Genomic DNA, 23,324 nt, shown 5'->3' with positions numbered 1-23,324 from the left:
GTTGACCATAATTCGCCAATGATCACTTTCAATTTAAACACCGCTCAGAACCATATGCCTTGCAGTGTTATTTCAAGTATATCTCACTAGCTACTCTTTCTGGTGTGTGTGTGTGTGTGTGTGTGTGTGTGTGTGTGTGTGTGTGTGTGTGTGTGTGTGTAGTTACTATTGGGCAGTTGGTGTATACCTTCATAACACTCCCGGTTTTTAAATTTAATTACCTGCTAGTCTCAGCTACAGTAAACAAGGTACCGTAGGCTGCCAAAATAATATGCAAATATAGGCAGCAAATGCTCTTCTTTTTAAATCAAATAGTTATGTGATTCTTAAAGGAATGGCATTGAGATTCCGCACTAAATACTGATGACTATATTCTTCAAACCCAAATCAAACTGCTAAGGGGACAGGTAGGTCACACAACTGCGAATCAGGTCATGGTCTGCTCAGTCTTGTGCATCAGTGTGAGAGCAAAAGTACGTGCTGTAAACGTGCAGAGGAGATGCTGTTCGGTGTTCTGAAGCTGACAAGTACTGACGCATGCCTACCTGGTACTGAATTCGTCTAATAAGCAGTCAGTCACACCGATGCCAGATAAGATTCTCTTCTGTCTTCACACACACACACACACACACACACACACACACACACACACACACACACTACTGAAGTTATCACAATTGCTCATAGGCTATATTGGTGCTGTAATCTCTTTAATATAGGTTAACGCCACTTATAAAAACTTAATCCAAATATATAAACCCAGTTGTTAATTCGCAACTATATCTGGTCAACAAAACCAACAGCTTCACAGTTTATAACTACAATAGCGCAGATCTACCTATCTTACCTGAATTTCCAAAAGTAAGGTACCGTACTGCGCAGTCAATTAGCCTTTTAAAAATGTGGTTTATGTGGTCTGTGAAGTACCCCAAGAAATATGCCGGTAATACTTAATACTGAAGTCTACAACTGTGATGTCTTTAAAATAACAGTAATCTACACGGAGAAATGGGACCACTTCATTTTGCGTTTTTTTTTTTTTTTTTTTTTTTTTTTTTTTACCAAAGCTCTTCATATGACTCTATGTATATTTTGAGTGCGCTTTCAAGCTTCGATGTTCTTTTTTTTATTATTCATCTTATAAGCGATCAATGGCAATTAAAAAAAAAAAAATGCCTTGTTTACAATCCCCAACAGCGTAGAGGAAAGAGAAGACGCCATCCTGTGCGCCGAAGACGGACGGACGCCATCTTAGAACGCCAATTTTGGCACTAAATTATCATTATCAGTGCTGATTTATCTCAGGCTAACCTAAATATTCGTAACTTAACGTAGTGGCAAGTGTACTGTTTACTTTAAGCAGCATAAAGACTTTACCAATTCACGTCTTACTGCATGTTTTGTTTTCCAAATTTTTCTTATTATTTGTATGGTGGTAAACGACTGCTTCGTGGTGATTTTGCTTCTCTCTTGTTTTCATCCATGTTTTATTTCCCCGACGCGTGGTGTTTCCCTGGGCGTAATGGTGGTCATTTAGTAAAAGCAATGCAACTGTAGCAATTTAATTTGGTTTTCCATTTCGGCGTGTTTGGCTAAGTTATCCTTGGTTAGGTTAGGCTATATTGGCCTAGGTTAGGTTAAATATAGTTATGCTACACCAGGTTTGGTTAGGTTAGGTTAGGTTTGGTTAGGCTTTTTTTTATTTAGGTAAGGATACTTATTTTATTTAGGTTAGGATACTGTTTTATAAGGCTTGCCCAGTTTAGGTTAAGCAAGGATAGGTTAAGAATATGTACGGTCTGACTAATACTGCTGTAGTAATACATTTCGGCTGATCTGAGTAAGTTTTTAAAAGTCTGCCGTTTAGCTTGAGAAACAAACACAAATGAAGTGGAATGAGCACTTATTAAGACAACACTGAAAACACAATCAGCAGTAAACAATAGCTTACCACCATAAAAATGATTAGAAAAATATAGAAAACAACCTGGGAAAGGAAGTGAATCGGTGAGGTATTTCTGCTGCTTAAGCTAAACCGTATGTTACGAACGTAATTTATCCCAACCTAACCTTATCTAAATTTATCCAAACCTAACCTATGTATCCTAACAATCTTTCATTCTAACCTAATCAAACTTATCCTAACCTATCCCTTAAGTTAACTGCATTTTCTTTGTTTACTGATGGATCCTCTTCATACTGGAAAACTTACTTCTGTATCCTTTTGCAAAGCCCCTTAATTAATTCATAAGGGAAAAAATTGCTGATAATTTGGAGGTGATCCCAAGAAACATACCAGCACAACTAAATCAAATATAGTAAATCATCTAACATACCCCGATAGTCAACTTGATACGGCAATGTGCATCAGCAGACAGCCTACTGGGCAATCATGGCCTAAGTTGCAAATTGTTAAGGGACACATGAGCATTTTCTATAAATTCTACACTGATTTACATTAATCAGCCTCTTTTTGCCAGGTACTCAAAAAGAAGAAAAAGCTAATAAAGTCCACAACTTACTTGGACAATTTGTCGCTGTTCTTCGGGTGTCTGGTCCTTCATGTGCTATATTTCTCATAGATTTCTTCCTATAGGATCTCCTGGGAAGTAAGAAGCGTCTTATGTCACTTCAATATCTGTCTTTGTACTCGCTAATAAGCAGAGGGCCAAGATTCTTGCAAAATTATAACAGAAATTACCAACACCACACGTAAACACACACTGACTGAGAAGATGGTTTCGGAAACAGACGAGTTCGTCATTTGAAATTTGCACATTGGAGCCTGGAAATAGCAATTAATTCTTTACATAGAGTATGCATGGCCAAAGAATCTGATTTATGATAATAGAATATATGTTGTTCTATGTAATTGATTATAATCATGATTCAAGAAGGTGGCGGTTTGGTAATAAAGCCGATAAATACACAACAAAAACACTGACACACATTCACAAGTGCTGTAAACAACAGGTAGCTATTTTCGTAAATCAACACTTCCAAGCTATTTAGGCAGAGGCTAGTACTTAATGTATAAATGTACAGGCCAGTTTCTGATAAATGTCTCCAATAAACGGTAACCGACTATCTAGTGGGGTTAGTGATTCCATGTTCTTCGCAAGATAAAGCGTTTAATGTGTCGGCCGGAACCGCTAGGCGTTCCCCACACTGACCTCACAAAACACGGCGTTGGCTTGTATTCTCTTTACACCTCACTTAAGTCTTCTAAAAATCTGTAGGTCAGGTTATCATGCCCTATTCATGTCTCTCTCTCATAAAGAAAAATGAGTCCATTCCTTTATTTAAGCAAATATTAGTGACGGAAATATTTATATATCTTTGGGCAACTCATAAGGTTCGCAAGTACAAAAATCCCTTGCCAGACATAAGGCGGCAGTAATTATGACTGTTAAAAGGCTAGTCGTGAATAAAAACTCCAAACATACCTCTGATTTCTGTGTAGTTTCTAATGGAACTGTAAAACGAAGACCAGAGTCATCTGTGAGTTACCACCTTGTTATTCCACTGCTGAAGAAGGGAAATGTTCTCCCGAGCTAGACCTTATTAGATCATATAGCCCTGTTTGGTGACAGGAGGGCGCTACCCCTCTCCGCGCAACTCTCCTTGACTTTCTTTGCTGTGGTAGTGACTTTTCTTCTTGTGGGAGGAATTATATCTAACATGTCTCTCTCCCTCCGTATATTTTCACATATAGCAATCAGCTAAGCTCTTAAAACCTTCAGCCCCAGGATATCCTTCAAATCTTAATTTTGTAATTGAATAAGCCTCACGTACTGAAGTCCACCAAAGCAAGATCCAACCCCCCAACTCACTCCTGCCTCTTCACCCCATTCCCCGATCCCATCATCGGTCTCTTCCTTCTTCCCCTTCCACTCCATTCATTCCTAGTCAGTCTCTCGTTTTCCATCTTCTGCCCTCAACAATGTTCCAGGTGTCAGGAAGTTTCATAGCATCTCTTCATTAATGGTTTATTTTCCATACTACATCTTGACACTTTCTTGTGTTACATCATTTTAATATAGTCTGCATCAATAATGCAGGAACATAACCGATGTGTAAGGTGCAGAACAAATCGCTAAAGAATAGGTGCTAAGAATGTCCTTAATCATTCAGAATACAAGTATCTGTGCTTGTTTTATCACCCTTTCGATCATAACCCGAGCTGTAGGTAGTGTATATAGTTCGTATTTTAGGTAGGATGAGTCTTTAAATATAGTCTGGTTTTCATCTAACAGAACTAGTCCACTCCCACAACCTGAATACTATGTCGTGGTTACATGAAATCAGCTAAACTTTAGTCAGAGGCAGTACTATCTCCTTGGAGATTTTCATTCCTACTACACACATGTAAAATTTTGTGATAATAACTTGAACGGTTGCGAAGTTATTGTGCTGACAGATACGCAGACAGACAAACAAACTGATAACAATACCAGGTTCGCTACTGCGGCTGGTAAAAATAAATAAACAGGTAAGGGAAAGGTTGTAGTAATTATCCTAAGGTAACGAGAGTACTGGGTCTTGTCAAAGGTAACCCCTAACCTGTCAAGTTTACCTCCTTACTTTTGTTTGTTTGACTTTACTTCTCCCTCCTCTTCCTCATCTTTGTCCTTCTCAACTTCCCCTTCCGTCTCATCTTTCTTGTCCTCCTCCTTCTACTACTACTATTACTACTACTACTACTATTACTACTACTACTACTACTACTGCTACAGCTACTACTACTACTACTGCAACAGTTACTACTGCTACTACTACTGCTACTACTACTGCTGCTGCTGCTGCTGCTGTTGCTGCTGCTGCTACTGCTACTATTATTATTCCCACTGTTGCTGCTCCTGCTGCTACTACTACTACTACTACTGCTACTATTACTATCACTGCTGGTACTACTACTACTACTGCTGGTACTACCACAACTACTAATACTTCTGTTGCTAACATTAGCATTACTACTTTTGCTACCACTACTACTACTGCTACTACCAGTCACTACAACTACAACAACAACTGCTACTATTCCCCTTCCCTTTCCTCTATCTCTTCCCCCCCCCTCTCCTTCTCCTCCTCCTCTTCCTCCTCTCACATATCAAGAGAAAAAGCAGCAAAGGAGTGACAGTATTCACAGTTTTACTTTTTGGCACACTCTCTTGTTTTGGCTGGGGAAGGGAAGGGGAAATGGGGAAGAGAAGGGGCAATGGGGAGTGGAAGGGACAGTGGGGAGTGGAAGGGCAATGGGGAGAAGAGGGTGCAATGGGGAGGTGAAGGGGGAAAAGTACAGTAAGGGGCACAAGACTGACTTACATATACCTCTTTGTTAGTCATTTCTCTCTTCTGGCTGACGTTTCTAAGTGAGTGAGGCTCGGTACGTTTCCCGACTCTGGTGATTTTATTTGATATTCAGCGTCAGGGAAGAAAGTGACGCACATGCGCTAAGTGTGAAGTAGACGCGGTGTGTGTGTGTGTGTGTGTGTGTGTGTGTGTGTGTGGAGGGGGGCTGAGTGGAGAGAGGAAGCTGATAGTGGGGTGAGGGATTCAAAGCGGCATGCTGAGTGAGATGCTGAGGGTAGGCTGGAGGGTGAAGGGCAGAAGGGGTTGGGGGTAGATTGTGGGTATAAATGGACCCCAAATATAAAGTGGGCGGAGCGGGGCTGTGTAAGAGGAGAGAATTGTGCATGAAGTGATGAGGGGGTATTATGGCGGGAGTGGCGGTAGGGGGTCGTGCAAGCAGTGAGAGAGTGGGGGGATCGTGCAGAGAGTGGGGGTAGGGGGGTCATGCAGGGAGTGTCAGAGAGGGAATGTAGTAGATGTGGTGATAGTGCAGGGAGCGAGAGAGAGGGGGGGGGGAATGGGGTTGGGGGGTCGTGCAACCAGAGGGAAAGGGGGAGGTACTGGAGGGGGGAGGAGAGCAGAAGTGTACGGAGGCATGCAAGTAACAGAAGAGGAACCTTACAGTTGCCTGGCAGTGTTCTAATTCCACGTTCCGAGGATAACTCTAGTGGCCGCCTCTCTCACCCAATCATGTAAGTGTCGAGAGGAGAGAACGTTCCTAACTCCGAAAAACAGAGAGGAAACTAATATGATGTACTCTGGAAAACGGTGGATGATTTTTCTCGCCAATGAGGGTAGGAAACCTTCTCTGTTAACCCTTCAAATTCGGTGACGTCGTATTTATTTTGTTCATGCGTTCCTCAGACGATTTTATTCCTCTTGGGAGGAGCTTTACAATCTGGATAGATTATTGTGTTAAAAGCATGGGGTGTGCAAAAGGTTAGTTAACAAAAAGAAGGCGGGAAATGGAGATACTGAAAGAAAACGAATGCAAAATATTCTGAAGATAACGAACTATTTTGGTATGAGGAGCGAAAATGAAGAAACATTTTAAGACCAGTTTAATTATACGCAGACAAGCACCATGCAATGAACAACCACCATGCTTTGTGTATTTTCTTCATTTAAAATAGTGCTTGATTTTCATTATTAGTGACCAGTACACGTGGCGCCCTGATCTATGTTTAGTTTCCCTACATTTTCAAACAAAGCACTGGTGTATAAATAAGGGTGACGACGTGCTGGGAGAGATGCTGTGAAGTCAGGGAGGAGGAGCAAAGGAGTCGTTGGCACAGATCAGAGCCAGCATTATATTTTTTCCAGGTCAGTTCGACATTAGCGAAGTAGAACGGGGGTTTTGAGACCTTATTAAGGTCAATCATATGGCCAGACAACTCTCCAGTGTGTATTTCATTACTCTAGGTGTAAATGAACCCCTGGCATGTGCTATCAGTCCAAGATCGTATCATTTCGCAATTGTGAAGCTTCTCGTGGATAGACCTATGTGTGTTATGAGGCTAAAGGTCCACGTGATGTATGGAATGCTCTTGGAAATTTCCGCACTAAACATTTTTCTACTTTACCTTGGCCTAAAACTGTGGTCTTTCTATCCTGAATGTTGAGCCGTAAAAATAGATCAACAGCGGGGTATGATGCTAGCCACGAAAAGTGCCGTAGAAAGATGTAGGGTCATAGTACTCTTTGTCATTGAGCTCCGTGAAATAATCCGCAAAATGACAATAATCTGGCCGACGTTAAGGTGAAAAGAGTGTAATAAGGACTCTTCAGAAATGCACAGCCTGTCACTGGGTAGCAAATACTGATAAATATACTACATAAAAGCCGCACTGATTTACGATCACGTGAACAATACACATACTACATGAAAAACAATATTGAGCGATAAACCTTAAAGAGTGCCAAGACAGGACACTTTTCATGAAAAATACCCTTTTCACTCTAACATAGTCTAGAAAAACCATCTCCACATCTTGAGTGCTGAACAGATACAGTAGAATAACACTAGAATAAGGTGCTAGTCATGAAGAAGTGCTATGGAAATGATGTAGAACCACAGCATCATCTTTTTCTCCCACTGAGCTACATGAAATGAGCTGCAAAAGAAGTAGAATCTGAGCCAAGTTAACGTAAAAGAACTAAATCAATTAATAATTTTAAAAAAATGAAGTCGGGTCTGGTAAATAAAATTATTATTTAAACAAAGTAAATAAATAAAATCACAAGCCGTTACAAAGTGTGGCAAGAATTCATTAACGTATCAAAAACTTACGTGAATACTAGTATAAAAATCCTGAGAGTAAAAAAAAAAAAAAATGAATACACTAGACGAAACAATAGTTGGCAAAACTTTGTTTCGTAAAAAATACAAAAATAAAAACGGAAAGAAAGAAAGAAAGAAATCTAAGACGAGTCCAAGACAATTGAAAACACAGTAGTTCTGTAAAAACCTCATTACTGCAGATAGTAGGTTTGTCCTTGTATGACAGAAAGGACTCCAATATTAACAGGTCCCTTCTTTCTTTTATCACAAGTCTGGTGCCACTTTTATCATAAATCTGGTGCCATTAATTAATCCCGTGAAGGAACCAGCTCTGATTATTTCTAAATGTTCATAATACTGGGTGTTTCACTACATTTGCGTATAATTGCGATGGATAAGAAGCATTGCCATTAACCTTGTATTTAGTAATTTTCATATTTCTAGACATAGCAGATTATATTCTTGCTCAGTTTCGGTGTACACTCGGTATTGTATGCATGAAAATTATTAAAAAAAAAAAAAAAAAAGATTAGGCGGTTTAGGGTGTAGCTTCGCCGTAGTGTGGTGGTAAGGAGTGTCATGAGCGGTGCTGGAGTTTTGTGTACAGGCTGCTGGAAACACTTACCTTGATACTATGTTTATATTGGCTTCAGTGGGGTGATACGGTCTACGGCGTAATTGTCTATACCGCTTCTACTATAACCTGTACTAAAGCTGCCGTCTTTCCAGCTTGAAGACTGAGTTATAAGAGACTGACACTAAGGTATGAGGATGCTAGTTACAGATAAGTGCTAGGATTATGAGAAGGATGTAGAGCCACAGAGTTGTCTTATTATGCCAAGGGATTACATAAAATAAGCTGCAAAAAGGACAAACTCTGGGCCAAGTTACGGTAAAAGTTCTATAGGTCGCAGTGAAATGAAGAAGAAACACATAACTGGAGGCTGTATTATAAAAACTGGGAGGACACAGATGTAACAAGACCCAAATTTCAGATGGTCTTACGTGAAAACCATTATGAAAAAAAAAAAAAAAAAAAAAGATGGCAGATATTAGTTCTGTTTACCATTTTTGCACTAAGCATTGTTTGATTTTCCCAGGATGATCAAACTTCCAATGTGTGTGTGTGTGTGTGTGTGTGTGTGTGTGTGTGTGTGTGTGTGTGTGTGTGTGTGTGTGTGTGTGTGTGTGTGTGTGTGTGTGTGTGTGTGTGTGTGTGTGTGTGTGTGTGTATGTGTGTGTGTGCGTGTGTGTGTGCTTAGGAAGGAATCTCTAAGCTTAAGCCAACAACTTAATCTTATTTTGGCTAGTAAGTTTATGGTGTCGTGGTGTTGCCTTTAACAATTTTCAAACTCAGGCAACTGTGAGTGGTCCTTGTGGTAGAGGTGTTTTCTTTAGCGATTTATTATACATAAAACACATTGGTAATTTCTTTCAACATGGTTTCTATCAAAGCCAAAAATGGTAGTAGTAGTGGTAGTAGTAATAGTAGTAGCAGTAGTAGTAGTAGTAGTAGAGGTAATAGTATGGTAATAGTAGTAGCAGTGGTGGTTATAGCAGTAGTAGTAGAGATAGGGGGTAGCCTGAGGGAAGTTTGTAAGATCCGGCAGTCATATCAGTGCCACCACGTGAAGGCCATAAGAAAGACTGGTAAGAAGTGGGTTAAATAGAGCCTTCTTAAATCCTCCTAAGAGAGCGCGGCCTGGGCTTAAATTTATGGGATTCTTGGCGTCAGATTTCTCACATGTAAGGGTCCTCCGCCTCACTCCCCCCAGATCCCTTCCCCCCACCTCCCCACCACTGCCTTCTCCCCAGTTCCCTCCCCTCCACCTCCCTGCCACTGCCTTCTCCCCAACCCTCCTCACTCCGAATGTACTCGATACGTGAAACTCTGAACCTCCCTCTTACTCGCCTCTTTATCTCCCCGTATCCTTGTACCTGCCTCCTTGCTAGCCCCAGACGATTTCCTTCAGCCAGAGATATTTTTTTGTACATAGAGGTGTTTAATACAGCCTTCAGTAACCCCTTCACCACAAGATAGATAGACAGAGAGATAGACAGATAGACAGACAGATAGACAAGTAGGTAGGTAGGTAAACATATTTAGAGAGACAGAGAGGCAGGTGTCATTGCAACGAGTGGAGTTAAGCTGTGGCTATGATTGATTTTTCCATTTTAGACCGAGCTTTGGGGGACTACACCGTTCTGACTCCAGACGATTTTATTTATCTTTTTGTTGGTCAGGGAAGCATATCCAAAGCCTTGATCGTGCATACATCTTTTTCATAATGTAGCAGTGGTAGAAGAAGTAGTAGGATAATAATAATAATAATAATAATGGAAATGACGATGATGATGATGACAATAACAATAATAAAATAATAAAAATAATAACAATCATAACACCAATAATAGCCACAGCAGCAGCAACAACAACAACAACAACCATCCATCTTCAAGACAGCCAGCCAGACAGAAAACAAACATTGCTGCGTAGAGGGAAGACGCAGAAGCGGGTCAAGGAGTTGATTTTTCACCTACGCAACTCTGGGTCATTTTAACCTCTTTCTTCAAGGGTACTCACGCCTCACCTTACCCTCCCTTACTCCTATTTTCGTCTCCCTTACACTGTTCTCGTCTCCCTTATGCCTTTTCTCATCTCCCTTAACCCTATTCTCATCTCCCATATCCCCATTCTCGTCTCCCTTACCCCTTTTCGTCTCCCTTACCCCTATTCTCGTCTCCTTTACCCCTATTTTCGTCTCCCTTACCCCTATTCTCGTCTCCTTTATCCCTATTCTCGTCGACGGTTTAGTAGGGGCTGTAGCACTTCTTTACTAGCATATATTTACTTATTTATTTATTTATTTTTTGCACGAGATACGCTAATATTACCTTTATGACATACAGGCTATGTTGATACTGAAAGGGTATTCTTGAGAGAGAGAGAGAGAGAGAGAGAGAGAGAGAGAGAGAGAGAGAGAGAGAGAGAGAGAGAGAGAGAGAGAGAGAGAGAGGTCGCTAAAGAAGAGATGCATGAATGCCTAAAAGGGCCCATGATAGAGTAATAGTAATAGTAGTACTGTAGTTGAAGTAGAAGTAGTAGTAGTAAAGGAAGCATTAGTAGTAGTAGTAGTAGCAGTAGTTGCAACCCCAAGCTAATCTGGACATTAACCCGGTAGACTGCAGGCTGAAGTTGCCCTTATCCTGCAGTCCACCATCCACCCCTGGGAGGATAGGGAGGGAGGTGGTGGACGCTAGCACATCTAAGTAGTGGAGTCGCCCAGCTATATCAGTGCCACCACAAGCAGGCGCCTTCCACCAGCCCCTCTATGAATGCGTGTCTGAGCAAAATAAATCGCTAATTAAGAGATGCAAAGAGCCTCCTTTTCCAACGAACATACAATCCACGAACGAGATCGAGGATAATGAATCGTGAATCATTGCAAGTACCAGTAATAATGACCACACCTGCATTCTTGTGCATGAGTAATCGATGAATATAATGAAGGATAAATACGTGATTTATGGAGAGGGTTAGAGAATAACTACAGGGGCCTTTAATCTCTCTCTCTCTCTCTCTCTCTCTCTCTGTATGTGTGTGTGTGTGTGTGTGTGTGTGTGTGTGTGTGTGTGTGTGTGAGGCAGACAAACAAACAAACAACCATCCAGGCCGACGGACTGTGAAATGCGAGACAGAGGAGGGGAGAGAGGGATTGAGTAGCATGGTGATGGGGGAGAGGAGCAGAGAAGTGGCCATCCGCACTTAAAGATAAGGTAGGGATGTGCAGGGAGTAGTTAAGGGTGACAGCGCCAGGGAGTCACATCACATATCACATCCCATCACATCACGTCACATCCCTGTCCCTGGCGTCACATTCTAAGCATGCTGATGGTGATTCCGTAAGTAAGTTTCCTGTTCCATCATTTATCAGAGGAAAGAAGTGTTTATAGAAATCATCCTTTATCGTGGGGAAAAAAAATGTTTACTCTGGTCATCGTGTATCGTAGGAATCGTGGCATGTCTATTGTGGTCGCCATTTATCGCAGGGGAAAGTGCTTAAAGCGATTATCGTAGGCATCATTTATCGGAGAGAGAGAGAGAGAGGAAAAAAAAAAATCTTTGCTGTAGGTATTATTTATCGGAGGGAAAGCTGGTTATCGCAGGCATCATTATTTTTATCGTAGGGGAAAAATGTGTATCGTAAACATAACTTAGCGTCTTTTTTATCGTACGGAAAAAGTGAGTGTGGTAGGCATCATTTGTCGTAGGCATCTAATATACTGTAATCCTGTGTGTGTGTGTGTGTGTGTGTGTGTGTGTGTGTGTGTGTGTGTGTGTGTGTGTGTGTGTTTACCGTAGCCGAAACCTGAAAAAGAGAAAGTATTTTAATGAAACTTGGCAGCATGGTTGGAAAGATGGGTCAGTTTTAGGATGTCGATTGAAATTTTCTGAAGGGATGTCTTGGACCCTAACAATTGCCCCCACTGGAGCTGTACTACGGTGAAAATGTAAAGGAGGGGGGGGGGATCTATGTGGAGTTTCACGCGTCCCTGGAGAGAGAGAGAGAGAGAGACGCTTGACTCTTTCTCTCTCTCTCTCTCTCTCTCACTAGTTTTTAAAGTTTCCTTGATATAAATTTACTGACGTATTTGTATGTACAGAGAACACATAATGTTGATGTATATAGATGTGTATTTGTATGTACAGTACTCATGTAATTAGGCTAGAAAAGTAATGTTCTCAAACTTCATATTATAAAAAGTAACATAATAATGCACGTTTCGCTCAAGTATATTATTACAATTTGTTTGCACGCTCTTTCTTTTATTTTCATTTCCATTCTGATACTGTTACCATCCTTTCCTATAAAATTTCCCGCAGTCTTTTCAGCCCTGCAAGCTGGTATTTCTCACTTATTTTTCTTGTACGGCAGATACCGGAGGGTTGAGGGGGTGAGAGAGAGCCAGTCTACTATACTATCCTTGTCTCCCATTTCTGTGGCTAGGTTTAAGTTTTAGCATTACGACCGGAACACCTCGCAAGGACTGCAAGGTCCTCTGAGGTGAGATGAAGGTCGTGAATGGAAAGTGAAAAATAAAAAGTTTTAATTGCTTCACAACGATGGCGTCTTTCCTTTCTTCTTCACTTTCTTCTTTTTCTACCTCTTTTTCTTCTTCTTCTTCCTCCTCCTTCTCTTCTTGTTCCTCTTCTTATCCTTCTTCTTCTTCCACTTCTTCGTCTCCTCCCTCTGCTTCTTCTTTTTGCCCTTATTATTACTATGCGATTCAAATAACACTTAAGAATGATGTATGCTGGTAAAGGGGGTTAATGAGGGATATACTGTCTTTAAAAACCGCAGTCCGACACATCTCCCCTGAGCAGAATCAAATCTTCTGGAAATAGGAAGAAAATAGATATTAAAAAGTTCATAAAAGTCACCCCTAATCTGAACAAAATCGTCTGAAAATAGCATGAATAAAAAAAAAAAAAATCCACGGATTGAAAGGGTCGATGCGTGAAGACAGTCCCAGTAATAAATCTATGGGTTTATTAATAGTGGCAGTATTAACACTCTCAGGTTTCTATAACTCACCCTCAGCTCAATAAAATCGTCTGGCGTTAGCTGGATTAGCGTACCAGAGTTGTCCCGACCATGGAGGGGTTAAGAGGTTCGGTTTCAACACACTTCCTCGTAGCGCCGTAAAAGTTAGTTACTTTGATGTTATGCTTCTGTTATATCTGTTTAATTGTCTGACTCACTCTGTGTGTGTGTGTGTGTGTGTGTGTGTGTGTGTGTGTGTGTGTGTGTGTGTGTGTGTGTGTGTGTGTGTGTGTGTGTGTGTTTTGGTTTGTTGGTGTGTTTGTGTATTTCTCTTATGTACTTATTTATTTATTTATTTGTTTGTTTAATTATTGGTTTATTTCTGTCCACACATTTCTCCTACCAGCCACTAAATGAGGAAACCCGGGAAAGGCAACTGACGACTGGGAGGCAAGGAAGGTGACGTTACGGAGAGAGAACACTGTACGAAGGAGAGGCTGACGGAGACGCCAGGGTGGTTGAGAGAGTGACGGGGAGATGAAGAGCGAGGGAGAGAGGGAGAGTGAGGGGGAGGCGACACGAGATGCACTGCTGGCGAAGGGAAATGAGGCGGGAGGAGGAGGTGAGGAGGAGGGGAAGGCACAGATGGAGACCCTGGAGGACATCATGAAGGTGGTGGGCACTCGTGGGAGATGGAATATTTGCCTCTTCGTCATCTGTGGTGGTAGTAAGTGTCCGGTGAGAAGTATTGTAGTAAGTGTCCAATGAGGAGTATTGTAGTAAGTGTCTAGTGAGAAGTATTGTAGTAAGTGTCCAGTGAGAAGTTTTGTAGTAAGTGTCCAGTGAGAAGTACTGTAGTAAGTGTCCAGTGAGAAGTATTGTAGTAAGTGTCCAGTGAGGAGTACTGTAGTAAGTGTCCAGTGAGAAGTATTGTAGTAAGTGTCCAGTGAGAAGTATTGTAGTAAGTGTCCAGTGAGAAGTATTGTAGTAACCGTTCAGTGAGAAGTTTGTTTTTGTCTGCTGCAACTTGAACCCACATTCTAGTCTGTTAAGGAAGCTCCCTAACACTCTTCCTTAGCGATTTATTTTTGGATATAGCTGGTTCATATCCTTTTATACGTTATTTATGCAGAGTATGGAGCTATTGGAAGAAATATACAACATTAAGATGGACAGTAAGAGGTGAAAAACAATAATAATAATCGCTTCGGAAAAAGTGTTGGAGAGTTTCCCCAACCGACGAAAATGCGGCTCTTGCTCACTTGCACAAGTTGAATACCGAATTGTGCTTACATGAAGTTTAGTGAGGCCTGGTTATGAGGTGCAAATGAGTCTCCTTGGTTACTAGACAAATCAGTTCTTTAGTCTGAGTACCCCTGGCTATCAACTGAGCTGAAATATTATTGGTCCTACCTGAAAAAATAAAAAATAAAAACCAGTATTATTCAGTCTTACCTGCAAAAAACAAATCTTACCTGCAGAAACCAAATATTATTCCTTGCCTTACCTGCAAAACGAAGTCTGACTCACTCCGGCCTTCATGTTGCAGATGTGGCCTTAAACACACTGTGACCCTGACCTATTGATTCCTAGTCTCTTAATTCCTTTACTTGTCTAGTCTAAGAAAGGAAATCTCACAAGATCTTATTCCCCGACCTTCCTGTAAACAAGATCCGACTCCCTTAACTTTTTCTAACGCAGATGTGGCCACAGCCTCGTTTTTGACCCTGGCTTACCAGTTCCTTGGCGCCACCCCAGACCACTGGTGCCTCGTGCCTCCCCTCAGGCAAGCCAACTGGACCACAGAGCAAATCCGCAGCCTGACATCACCACCAGGGTCAGTTTCTTATTAAATTCAAACTCGCACATCACCTTGTTTTCAGTTCCTCGTACACCCAGACCTGCACAGCATCACCACGTTTTCATTTCTTTATAGTCATGAGCCTACACAGCACCAGGATGTTTTCAGTTCCCTGTAAATCAAACCTGCACAGCATCACCACTCCAGCCATGTCATTCCTTCATGCTGGTACGAGATGCCACGATGAAGGAACAGCCACTTGGGCACCTCTAGCACAGTTCACCAGACAATATAACTGGAGGACTTAGAGGTAGTATCGACTCTCTGAGGTCGTGTTCTACGAGAAACTTAGGACTCAGCAAAAACTGGTTATCTGCCTTAACCCCTTCATTATGATGACGCACTTTTAACTTCATTCCTCATATTTCTAGAAGAGTTTATTCAACGTATTGGAAAGACACCTGTTAAGGAAGGGATTGATGAAGCCTGAATCTGACTCCAGTATCTCGAAAAAATTCTCTCCTAAGCTAAAAAAAAAAAAAAGAAAAAAAAAGAAAAGTACAAATAGCAGTTATATTATGGAAAAAGACGTCCTTGGACTAAAGAGATTAATGATACTCGTGCAGCCGATAGGTATAAAATTTAATCCTTCTCAATAAATCTTCCTCAGAAAAAGAAAAAAAAGGCCAAAAATTAAAACCAAAACCGAGCTGTATGGCAACGATTGGCCAAACACATCGACACCATATAGAAACAGGAAAATATGAAAGATTAAGAAAAAAAGAGAAGGAAGATTACACCTGCAGTATTTCCTTTCCTTCAGGGCCCAGTGGACGGGATGCTATATGTACGACTACAACTACACGGCGGCGGTTCAGCTGGGGTACAACACCAGTATGGCTAGACCGGACCTCCTCGCCCTGGCACCCACCACTCCAGCTAACAACTCCACCAGCGTCACCTCCTGCCCCGCCAGAGAGTTCAACCTCACGCAGTACACGTCAACCATTGTTACCGAGGTCTGTTGGAGTGCTCTTTGTACTAGTCCGTAAGCACTTAACGAAAATGACACCTTGGCCCCATCGGTTAAGGAAGCTCCCTAACACCTCTTCCTAATCGATTTATTTTGCTTATTATACGTTACTATCGTCATTTGTGTTGCTTAAATAATTGTAATATCGCCATAATCGGATATATGGAATGTGCAAAATGTTATTAACCATCCGAATCCGAAAACAAATCGCTGGGGAAGAGGTGCTAGTGAGCCATGTTACTGAATAAGAATACGGGCCCTTGTTTTGTTATTCTCCTGCTCTGTCAGATGATTTTATTCGGCTTAGGGGAGAGTTTTCGAGTTAGGGGAGTGGATACAGCTTTCCTTAACTCCTTCACTACCAGGAGACACGCTTATTTGGTACATTCGTCTGGCAGTAGTAAGAATAAGCTGAAAAATGCATCATCGTACTGAAGGGACTATTATGATTTTGAAGGGTTGATTTCATGTAATATAACGAGAAGGAAAACTAATTGATTCTGTAATCTTTTGTAACGTCAGTAGTCTTTCATATTCCAGAGCCCATTTGTAGATGTCTGGTTTACCTTTTTTATTAACAAGCATTGCTGAAACATGTAGACCATGGTTTCATAATTTGTTCCTGTTGAACAAGTTACAGGGAAATAAGGGAGACTAACTCTGTCCTAGTGTCTGACTGGGTCGTGAACTGAACTATATATAGGATAATGCTGTGAGTCAGTGAGAGGGAGGAGCACTGGGGAGAGGATGGATTCAGAATTATATCTTGGTGCCTGCGGGTTGCAAAGGTGACCATGTGATCCAGTTTCATTACTATAATTTGCATGCAGTTGCTGTACGTTAATATTAATGTTGCAATCAGCATACCAACAACATGGAGATGTGTAGATTTCCGCCCTGACCAGCTACAGGTTCAGGACCATATCTGTAGCTGAAGAGTGTTTTTAATACCTCCTCAATGTTGATAAGTATTCTGCACGTCACATTTCAATATGTTATTAATGCAAATAATGTAGGTGTTAAGGCAAGGTAAATAACATAAACGAACATGTTCAAGTGTAATGTATTGAACTAATTTCCAAGGAGGACATACTACAAAGCCTCCTACGTCACTTAGAATACGGTTCAAATTACGTTGCCGTCCCCTAATGATCTAGTATAAAGACAATACTTAGTTTTACTGTATCCTACTAAGCTACATCAACAACTAATTCTATCGCTCTGTGTCATCGACAGTGGGACCTGGTGTGTGAGCGGCGGGTCTTGTACTCCACAACTCAGGCTGTCAACCAGTTGGGTTTTCTCATCGGTTCGGTGGTAGCCGGCATCCTTATGGACGTGTGAGTCTTCACGTACAGATCAGTGAGAACTCAACCTAAAGTGTATGTGAGCGGGTGGCTAACGGGACCCAACGATGGTCAACAGTTTAACCCCTTCGGTTTAAGGACATTGTTTTTGCATTCTATTTTTGCTGCCTTCAAATGGCTGCGTTCAGCTTAGGACAGACTTTTCAAACTGTGTGGATTTTACATAACTTTTAATACCCCTATCACAATGAACAGCTGCCCCCAGCCCAACACATCACAAAATATGTCCCTCGTCTTTGGACACACCTCTCACACACATCCCGGACGCATCCCAGATGCATGCTGCAAGCATCTCAGACACACCCTAGACACGCTCCCTGGGTGCGACGAAAGTCGGTGGAAGTGAAAGTGTGACGCTCATAAAACTCTAAAGTTGCGATTTGCAAGAGCCCATCCCTCAAAGAGGTATACTGATTTACTGAGTGAGTGAGTGAGTGATACCGTTAGGGACACTCACTGGATTTGATCGCCCCGCTGAATGTAGCAAAAAACAGAATAAATTAAGGCGTCACTGTTTCCAGAGAGTTAAATGCAGTGCCACTACAGCTGCTACCTTGTCTTTGTCACCTCCTGCAGATTCTAACGTCTGCATAGTCTGTGTACCTATGTAATGGGGTGGATGATGACTCTTGGGCTGGACCATTCGTCTGTGTGGTCTGTGTATCTGTGTAGTGGTGTGGAAACCGAGACCAGGGTTGGATCACCTTGCAAAAATCATAGGATCTGTGTGGGGTATGTGTTCATTTTCTTCTTCCTATTCTTCTTCTTTAACACCTCTCCCACATTGTCGTGATTATGAGCACAGTGTGGCCTGTATATCCGTAATTCCCCTTCGTCTTCCTCTGCCTCCTACAGGTTGGGTCGGCGTATAGTGTTCCTTGTGTCGGTGGTGTTGACGGTGGCTCTGGGTCTGGCCACGGCAATCTCATCCACACCTGAAGTATTCATCACACTGCGCTTCTTCACCTCCGTCACCATTATGACCAGCTACTACCCGGCATTCCTAATAGGTAACGTTACCGAACACGAAGTTGTAAATAATATTTTTTCCACTTTAAACCGATGCTAGGGAGGGACGCCTTAGCGTTGGAGCTTCGATATAACTGAGTGGACCATCTGTTCAGTTATGCAGACGTCCCTCAACTCCTTCACTACCCTCGAAAAGAATGTTGGTCTGTCGGAAAAGGGTAGCATCAGCCTGCAGTCCACCAGATTCATTTTTCATATGAGCCTGGAACTACAGTTACTACTCCACCTTAGACCGTCAGTTACTCCACCCGCCTCACAGACACAGCTCGTCGACCTTAACACTCTCAAACTCCTTTGACTCTCTCTCTCAACCAAATAAAATCGTTTAATTGTAGCTGTTATTGAGCACTAGTGTTTTCCCGACCGTGAAAAGGTTAATGGCGCCATTGTTAACACTCTCAGGCTTCTATGACTTACTCTCTGCTGATTAAAATCTTCTGATGATACCTGGAAGAGAGAACTAAAGTTGCATCTACCATGAGAGGGTTAGCGTGGAGACTGTCGCCCTTTTGCAGCCCATTTCTTGTAATTCATTAGCTGAATAAGACATGATCACAGCTCTACATCCTTTCCATAGCACTTCCTCGTGACTAGCTTTATATTGTTAATCCCTTGTTACAGCTCAGCATTTAAAATGAAAGAAAGGCAATTTTACGCCAGCTTGAGGTGAACAGAGTATAGCAACATCACCGAAAACAGAATTGTCCAGTCGACCATGAAATCTTTGGGTAGGATCTTCTTTTTTCCGGGCTCCTCCCTAGCTAGAACTGAAAATAGGGACCTCAGTCGTACATCTACTCTTTGTGTGTCATGGTCTGGGGGAACGTTTGGGTACTGCCCTTGTCGGTCACACTGGTCCGATGACTGAGTTACAGTGTCGTGGTGCGTATGAAACACTGCAAAGCCTGAACCCGGATCCACACGAAAAGGTCAAAGGTTAAGGTCACATAGGAAGGTCATCTTCACAAAATTTTATCCGATTTAGATCGCACTTTGTGGAAGGGTTCAAAGTAAGTTAAGGATGAAGGGCTTCGATTATGAGTACACCCACTCAAAGGTCAAGGTCACAGGAAAAGATCAAATGTCAAGGTCATGGGGCAAGGCCAGCTCAGGTAATATTGATCCGATTTTAACCAAACTTGGTGGAAGGTTGAGTGTCACACAAGAATGAAGGAATTAGGTTTTGAGAATAACAGGTAGGAGGTCAAGCTCAGAGGGCAATCAAATGTTCGGCCCTTAGACCAATTGCAGAGAGTAGGTGTTGCAGCCCATGATTGCACGATTGTTTAGTACTGTATCTATATTTCCTTAGTGTCTGTGCTGGAGAGGGACGCCTTCACCTGGTGGCACCGATATGACTGGTAGGATCTGCTGTATGGTTATACAAACGTCCCTCAGCCTCCTCCCTCTCCCCCTGAAAGGATACTACTACTACTGCTGCTGCTGCTGCTGCTACTACTACTACTGCTGCTGCTACTACTACTACTACTATTATCCTTTCAGTGATGGAGACTTGCTCGGCGTCGTCCCGGTCTACGTTTGGTGCGCTGTACGTACTTCCGTGGTCCGTGGGCTACATGCTACTGCCCGCCATTGCCTACTTCATCAGGCAATGGCAGTGGCTCCAGGTCGCCCTCACGCTGCCCTATGCCATCTTCATCTGTTTTTTCTGGTGTGTTCAGTAGTTAGTTCAATAGTTCAATGGTTAGTTCAGTGGTTAGTTCAATAGTTAGTTCAATAGTTATGATAATATTTTGTTCAATACTCAGCTCAAAAATAGACTTAAGAACACGGGAGATGATAAGGTTGCAGAGTAGGGGGTTAAAGATTACCTTCCCCTGCCCCTCTGTTACATTCCTCTGTTACTTCTTATCTGATCATTCGAAGGAAGCGAGAATGGAAGAAAATAGTTTAAGATTCCTGAAGACGATAAGAGGAAGTGACATTGACTTAAGAGACCGTATTCTCGTCGGATGAGGAAGCTTCCTAACACCTTTTCGTAAGCAGTTTTATTTTATTATTTATTTACTTAACAGTCCTTGGATACTTGCCTTATAAATATAGGCTTGGAGTGGAAAAGGGGGAAAGCAGGAGAACTGATGCGCGTAAGCTTTCCTATCTCTTCTCTTAATTCATTAGTCACTGGTTTCTCTGAAGATAACTGGAATATTAGGAAATATTAGAATTTTATTTTCTTTGGTTTTGGGAAACTTTTTAGCATCACACATCCTATGCAAGTTTTTTACGTATTATACCTCATTATTTTCCCACATAATATATACAGTTTTTGATATTGACGTAAATGAATTGATTATCATAGACGATAAAGATAAAAGTACCGTAAGCAGAGATGCACTGATAAGGAAGGAGTGATAAACAGCCTGCTTAAGCGACGGGAACAAGACCCTTAAGGAGTGAGTAGGGGAAAAAACAAGACATCTGGCATAATTAATTTTTGCTTCCTGTTCTCATTCTCCTCAGGTTCCTGCCAGAGTCGCCCCGGTGGCTTCTTCAGCATGATCAGGAGGAAAGGGCCCTGGAACTGCTGCTAAAGGTGGCCAAAGTCAACAGGAGACCAGTGCCCCCCATACCAGTCCTGCAGAAGGCACTGAAGAGAGTCAAGTCCACGGTGAGGAGAGGGTATGGGTGAGGGTGTGAGTAGAAGGTGTGGGTGTAGATGGAAGGTGTGGGTGTGGTAGTAGCAAGGATGTGGGAAAGGTGTTTGCGTGTGTGTGTGTGTGTGTGTGTGTGTGTGTGTGTGTGTGTGTGTGTGTGGGTGTGGGTGTGGGTTGGTGGGAGGGGTGGAAGGTGTAGATGTGTATGGAGTGTAAGGGCAAATGTGGATATGAATGGAAAGTGTGGCTATGGTAGAGATGTGGTATGGAGGTAGGTGTGGGTGAGGCAGGGGTTAGGTAGAGGTGTAGAGGGAGGTGTGGGTGAGGTAAGGGAGGTGTGCTTAAAGTGGGGAAGGTGAGTGTGGTAGGAGTGAGATGAGGACAAAAGAAAAGTAGGGGTGAGGTAGAGGGAAGTGTGGATGGGTAGTGGGAGGTGTGAGTGAGGCAATGAAAGTGTGGATGCGTTAGAGGTGTAGTATGGGAGTATAGAGGTGTCGGGGAGGCAGGGGTGTAGAAGGACAGGTAAGGGTGTAAAACTGAACCCGCCGTAATTTCTGTGTCTTGGATTGAGTTGTCCGGAGGTTGAAATGACATGTAACCCTGAGAAAATATGAAAAGTTTTCGTCCTGTACTTAACCTCTCAGCCTTCTCTGCTTTCCTCAGATGATGACAAAGACAAAAGAAGACAGTGAAGTTGCAAAGGGAAAAATGAGTCTCAGGAGAATAAAGAGAAGAGTGGGAGAGAAGGTGGGCGAGCTGACGAGAGGGCGGCGGCTGGGGAGGTACCTGGCTGTGATGTGTGTGTGCTGGTTCACTGTGTCTCTCGTGTATTATGGGCTTTCACTCAACGCCACAAACCTTAGGTGAGCCAAGTTTGGTGCAGCAGGAATTTATAAGAGAGTAACAACAACAACAATAATAATTATAATGATGATACTACTACTACTACTACTATTACAACTATACTACTACTAACGCTATTGCTATGTATGTACGCATTTAACTATTAACGTATGTTTGTAAGTACGGACTGTAATGTGATGTAAAATTCTCACCTGATTGTAATACACCTGTCAGCGCGGACCCCTACTTGTACATGTTCCTGGGCGGACTGATAGAGGTGCCGGCCTACCTAGCTCTGTGGTTGTGTCTGCAGCACAGGGGTCGCCGCCCCACAACACTGGCGCTCTTCCTCCTGTGCGGCGTCTGTATCGCCGTCAGCGCTGCCATCATGTTAACTGTTCCAAATGGTGAGTTATTTTGGTTGTCACCACCTCTCATTACTCGCACTCTTCCTCCTTTGTGCTGTATTAGTTACTGTCAGAACTGCAGTCATGTTCACTTTTCTGCACAGTGAGTTGTCAGTTCCTTTGTGCCGTCTGCCCTAAACTGAAAAACTGTCTGGAGGTTGATAAAGCAAAGAAAAAAATATTTTCAAAATCAAGGAATTAAATGTTTTGAACTCTTGTGGCCTAATCTCTGGCCTCCACAACTTTCAAAGGGAATATATATATTTTTTATTTTATACAGTTCTCGCCACCTCTCTAAATTAATATATATTCATTTTTCCCATTCTGAATTAATTTTTCTTTTCTCCCTGTCTGTCTTTTAATAATATTTCTTCCCCTTCCTCTCCAGTGCACGTTGAAGTGAAGATAACGTTGTCACTGGCGGGCAAGATGGGAGTAGCGGCCGCCTTCCACCTGCTCTACCTGTACACAGTGGAGCTCTTCCCCACCAGGCTGCGCTCTCTGGCCCTGGGTTTGTGTGGCTTCGTGGGCCGCCTGGGCAGCATCAGTTCACCCTATGTTAATGACATCCTGGTGAGCATCTGATATGAGAACAAAACCTTTCAGTTCGGTGGCGAAATTTGTAAGTCTATTCTTGTTACTTTCAGACGATTTTACTCAACTTTGGGAAGGTCTGTCGCGCTCACTGAAGGCTACATCTGTCTCAATCAGTTCAAGAAGTCTCTCCTAAACCGTGGAAAACATTCGGGGCCAAGGAAGTATAAAACAAAAAAATATGTCATCAAAGTGAGGGAGTTAAGCAGCGGACCATATATCACACTACACATCACACACCACACCACACACTGCTACACCTCACAGTCACACCACAACACAATGTCTCACCACTCCTTACCACACCACACACACTGCCACACCTCCCACACACCACACACTGCTACACCTCCTACACGTGCACACTGCCACACCTCACAGCCACAGCACAACACACTGCCTCACCACTCCTTACCACACCACGCACCGAAATACCTCCTACACACTCCCACACAC

The 23,324-nt window shown here is 42.4% G+C and overlaps 1 protein-coding gene across 2 annotated transcripts in view; it reads left to right on the top strand.

Moving 5' to 3' along the window:
• Positions 1-5,929: 5,929 nt before the first annotated feature.
• The window catches only part of LOC145418971 (organic cation transporter protein-like), a 19,100-nt gene continuing 1,705 nt past the window's right edge, over positions 5,930-23,324 (top strand). Inside the window, exons 1-11 of one of the 2 annotated variants that reach the window (XM_080287224.1) lie at positions 5,930-6,044; positions 13,586-13,906; positions 14,881-15,016; positions 15,804-15,999; positions 17,250-17,353; positions 18,236-18,390; positions 19,913-20,081; positions 20,891-21,038; positions 21,688-21,887; positions 22,102-22,274; positions 22,663-22,847. In XM_080287224.1, the coding sequence (XP_080143350.1) occupies positions 13,717-13,906; positions 14,881-15,016; positions 15,804-15,999; positions 17,250-17,353; positions 18,236-18,390; positions 19,913-20,081; positions 20,891-21,038; positions 21,688-21,887; positions 22,102-22,274; positions 22,663-22,847 (1,656 nt within the window). In that variant the 5' untranslated portion in view covers positions 5,930-6,044; positions 13,586-13,716. Of the gene's footprint in view, positions 6,045-6,607; positions 6,676-13,585; positions 13,907-14,880; positions 15,017-15,803; positions 16,000-17,249; positions 17,354-18,235; positions 18,391-19,912; positions 20,082-20,890; positions 21,039-21,687; positions 21,888-22,101; positions 22,275-22,662; positions 22,848-23,324 lie in introns of those variants that run through there. The other variant, XM_080287232.1, reaches the window with a different exon arrangement.

The sequence above is a fragment of the Coenobita brevimanus genome, chromosome 14, assembly GCF_032717465.1.
Source record: "Coenobita brevimanus isolate Jiangsu-jjx chromosome 14, ASM3271746v2, whole genome shotgun sequence".
Lineage (NCBI taxonomy): Eukaryota > Metazoa > Arthropoda > Malacostraca > Decapoda > Coenobitidae > Coenobita > Coenobita brevimanus.
This window is presented reverse-complemented; position numbering and strand designations above follow the sequence as displayed.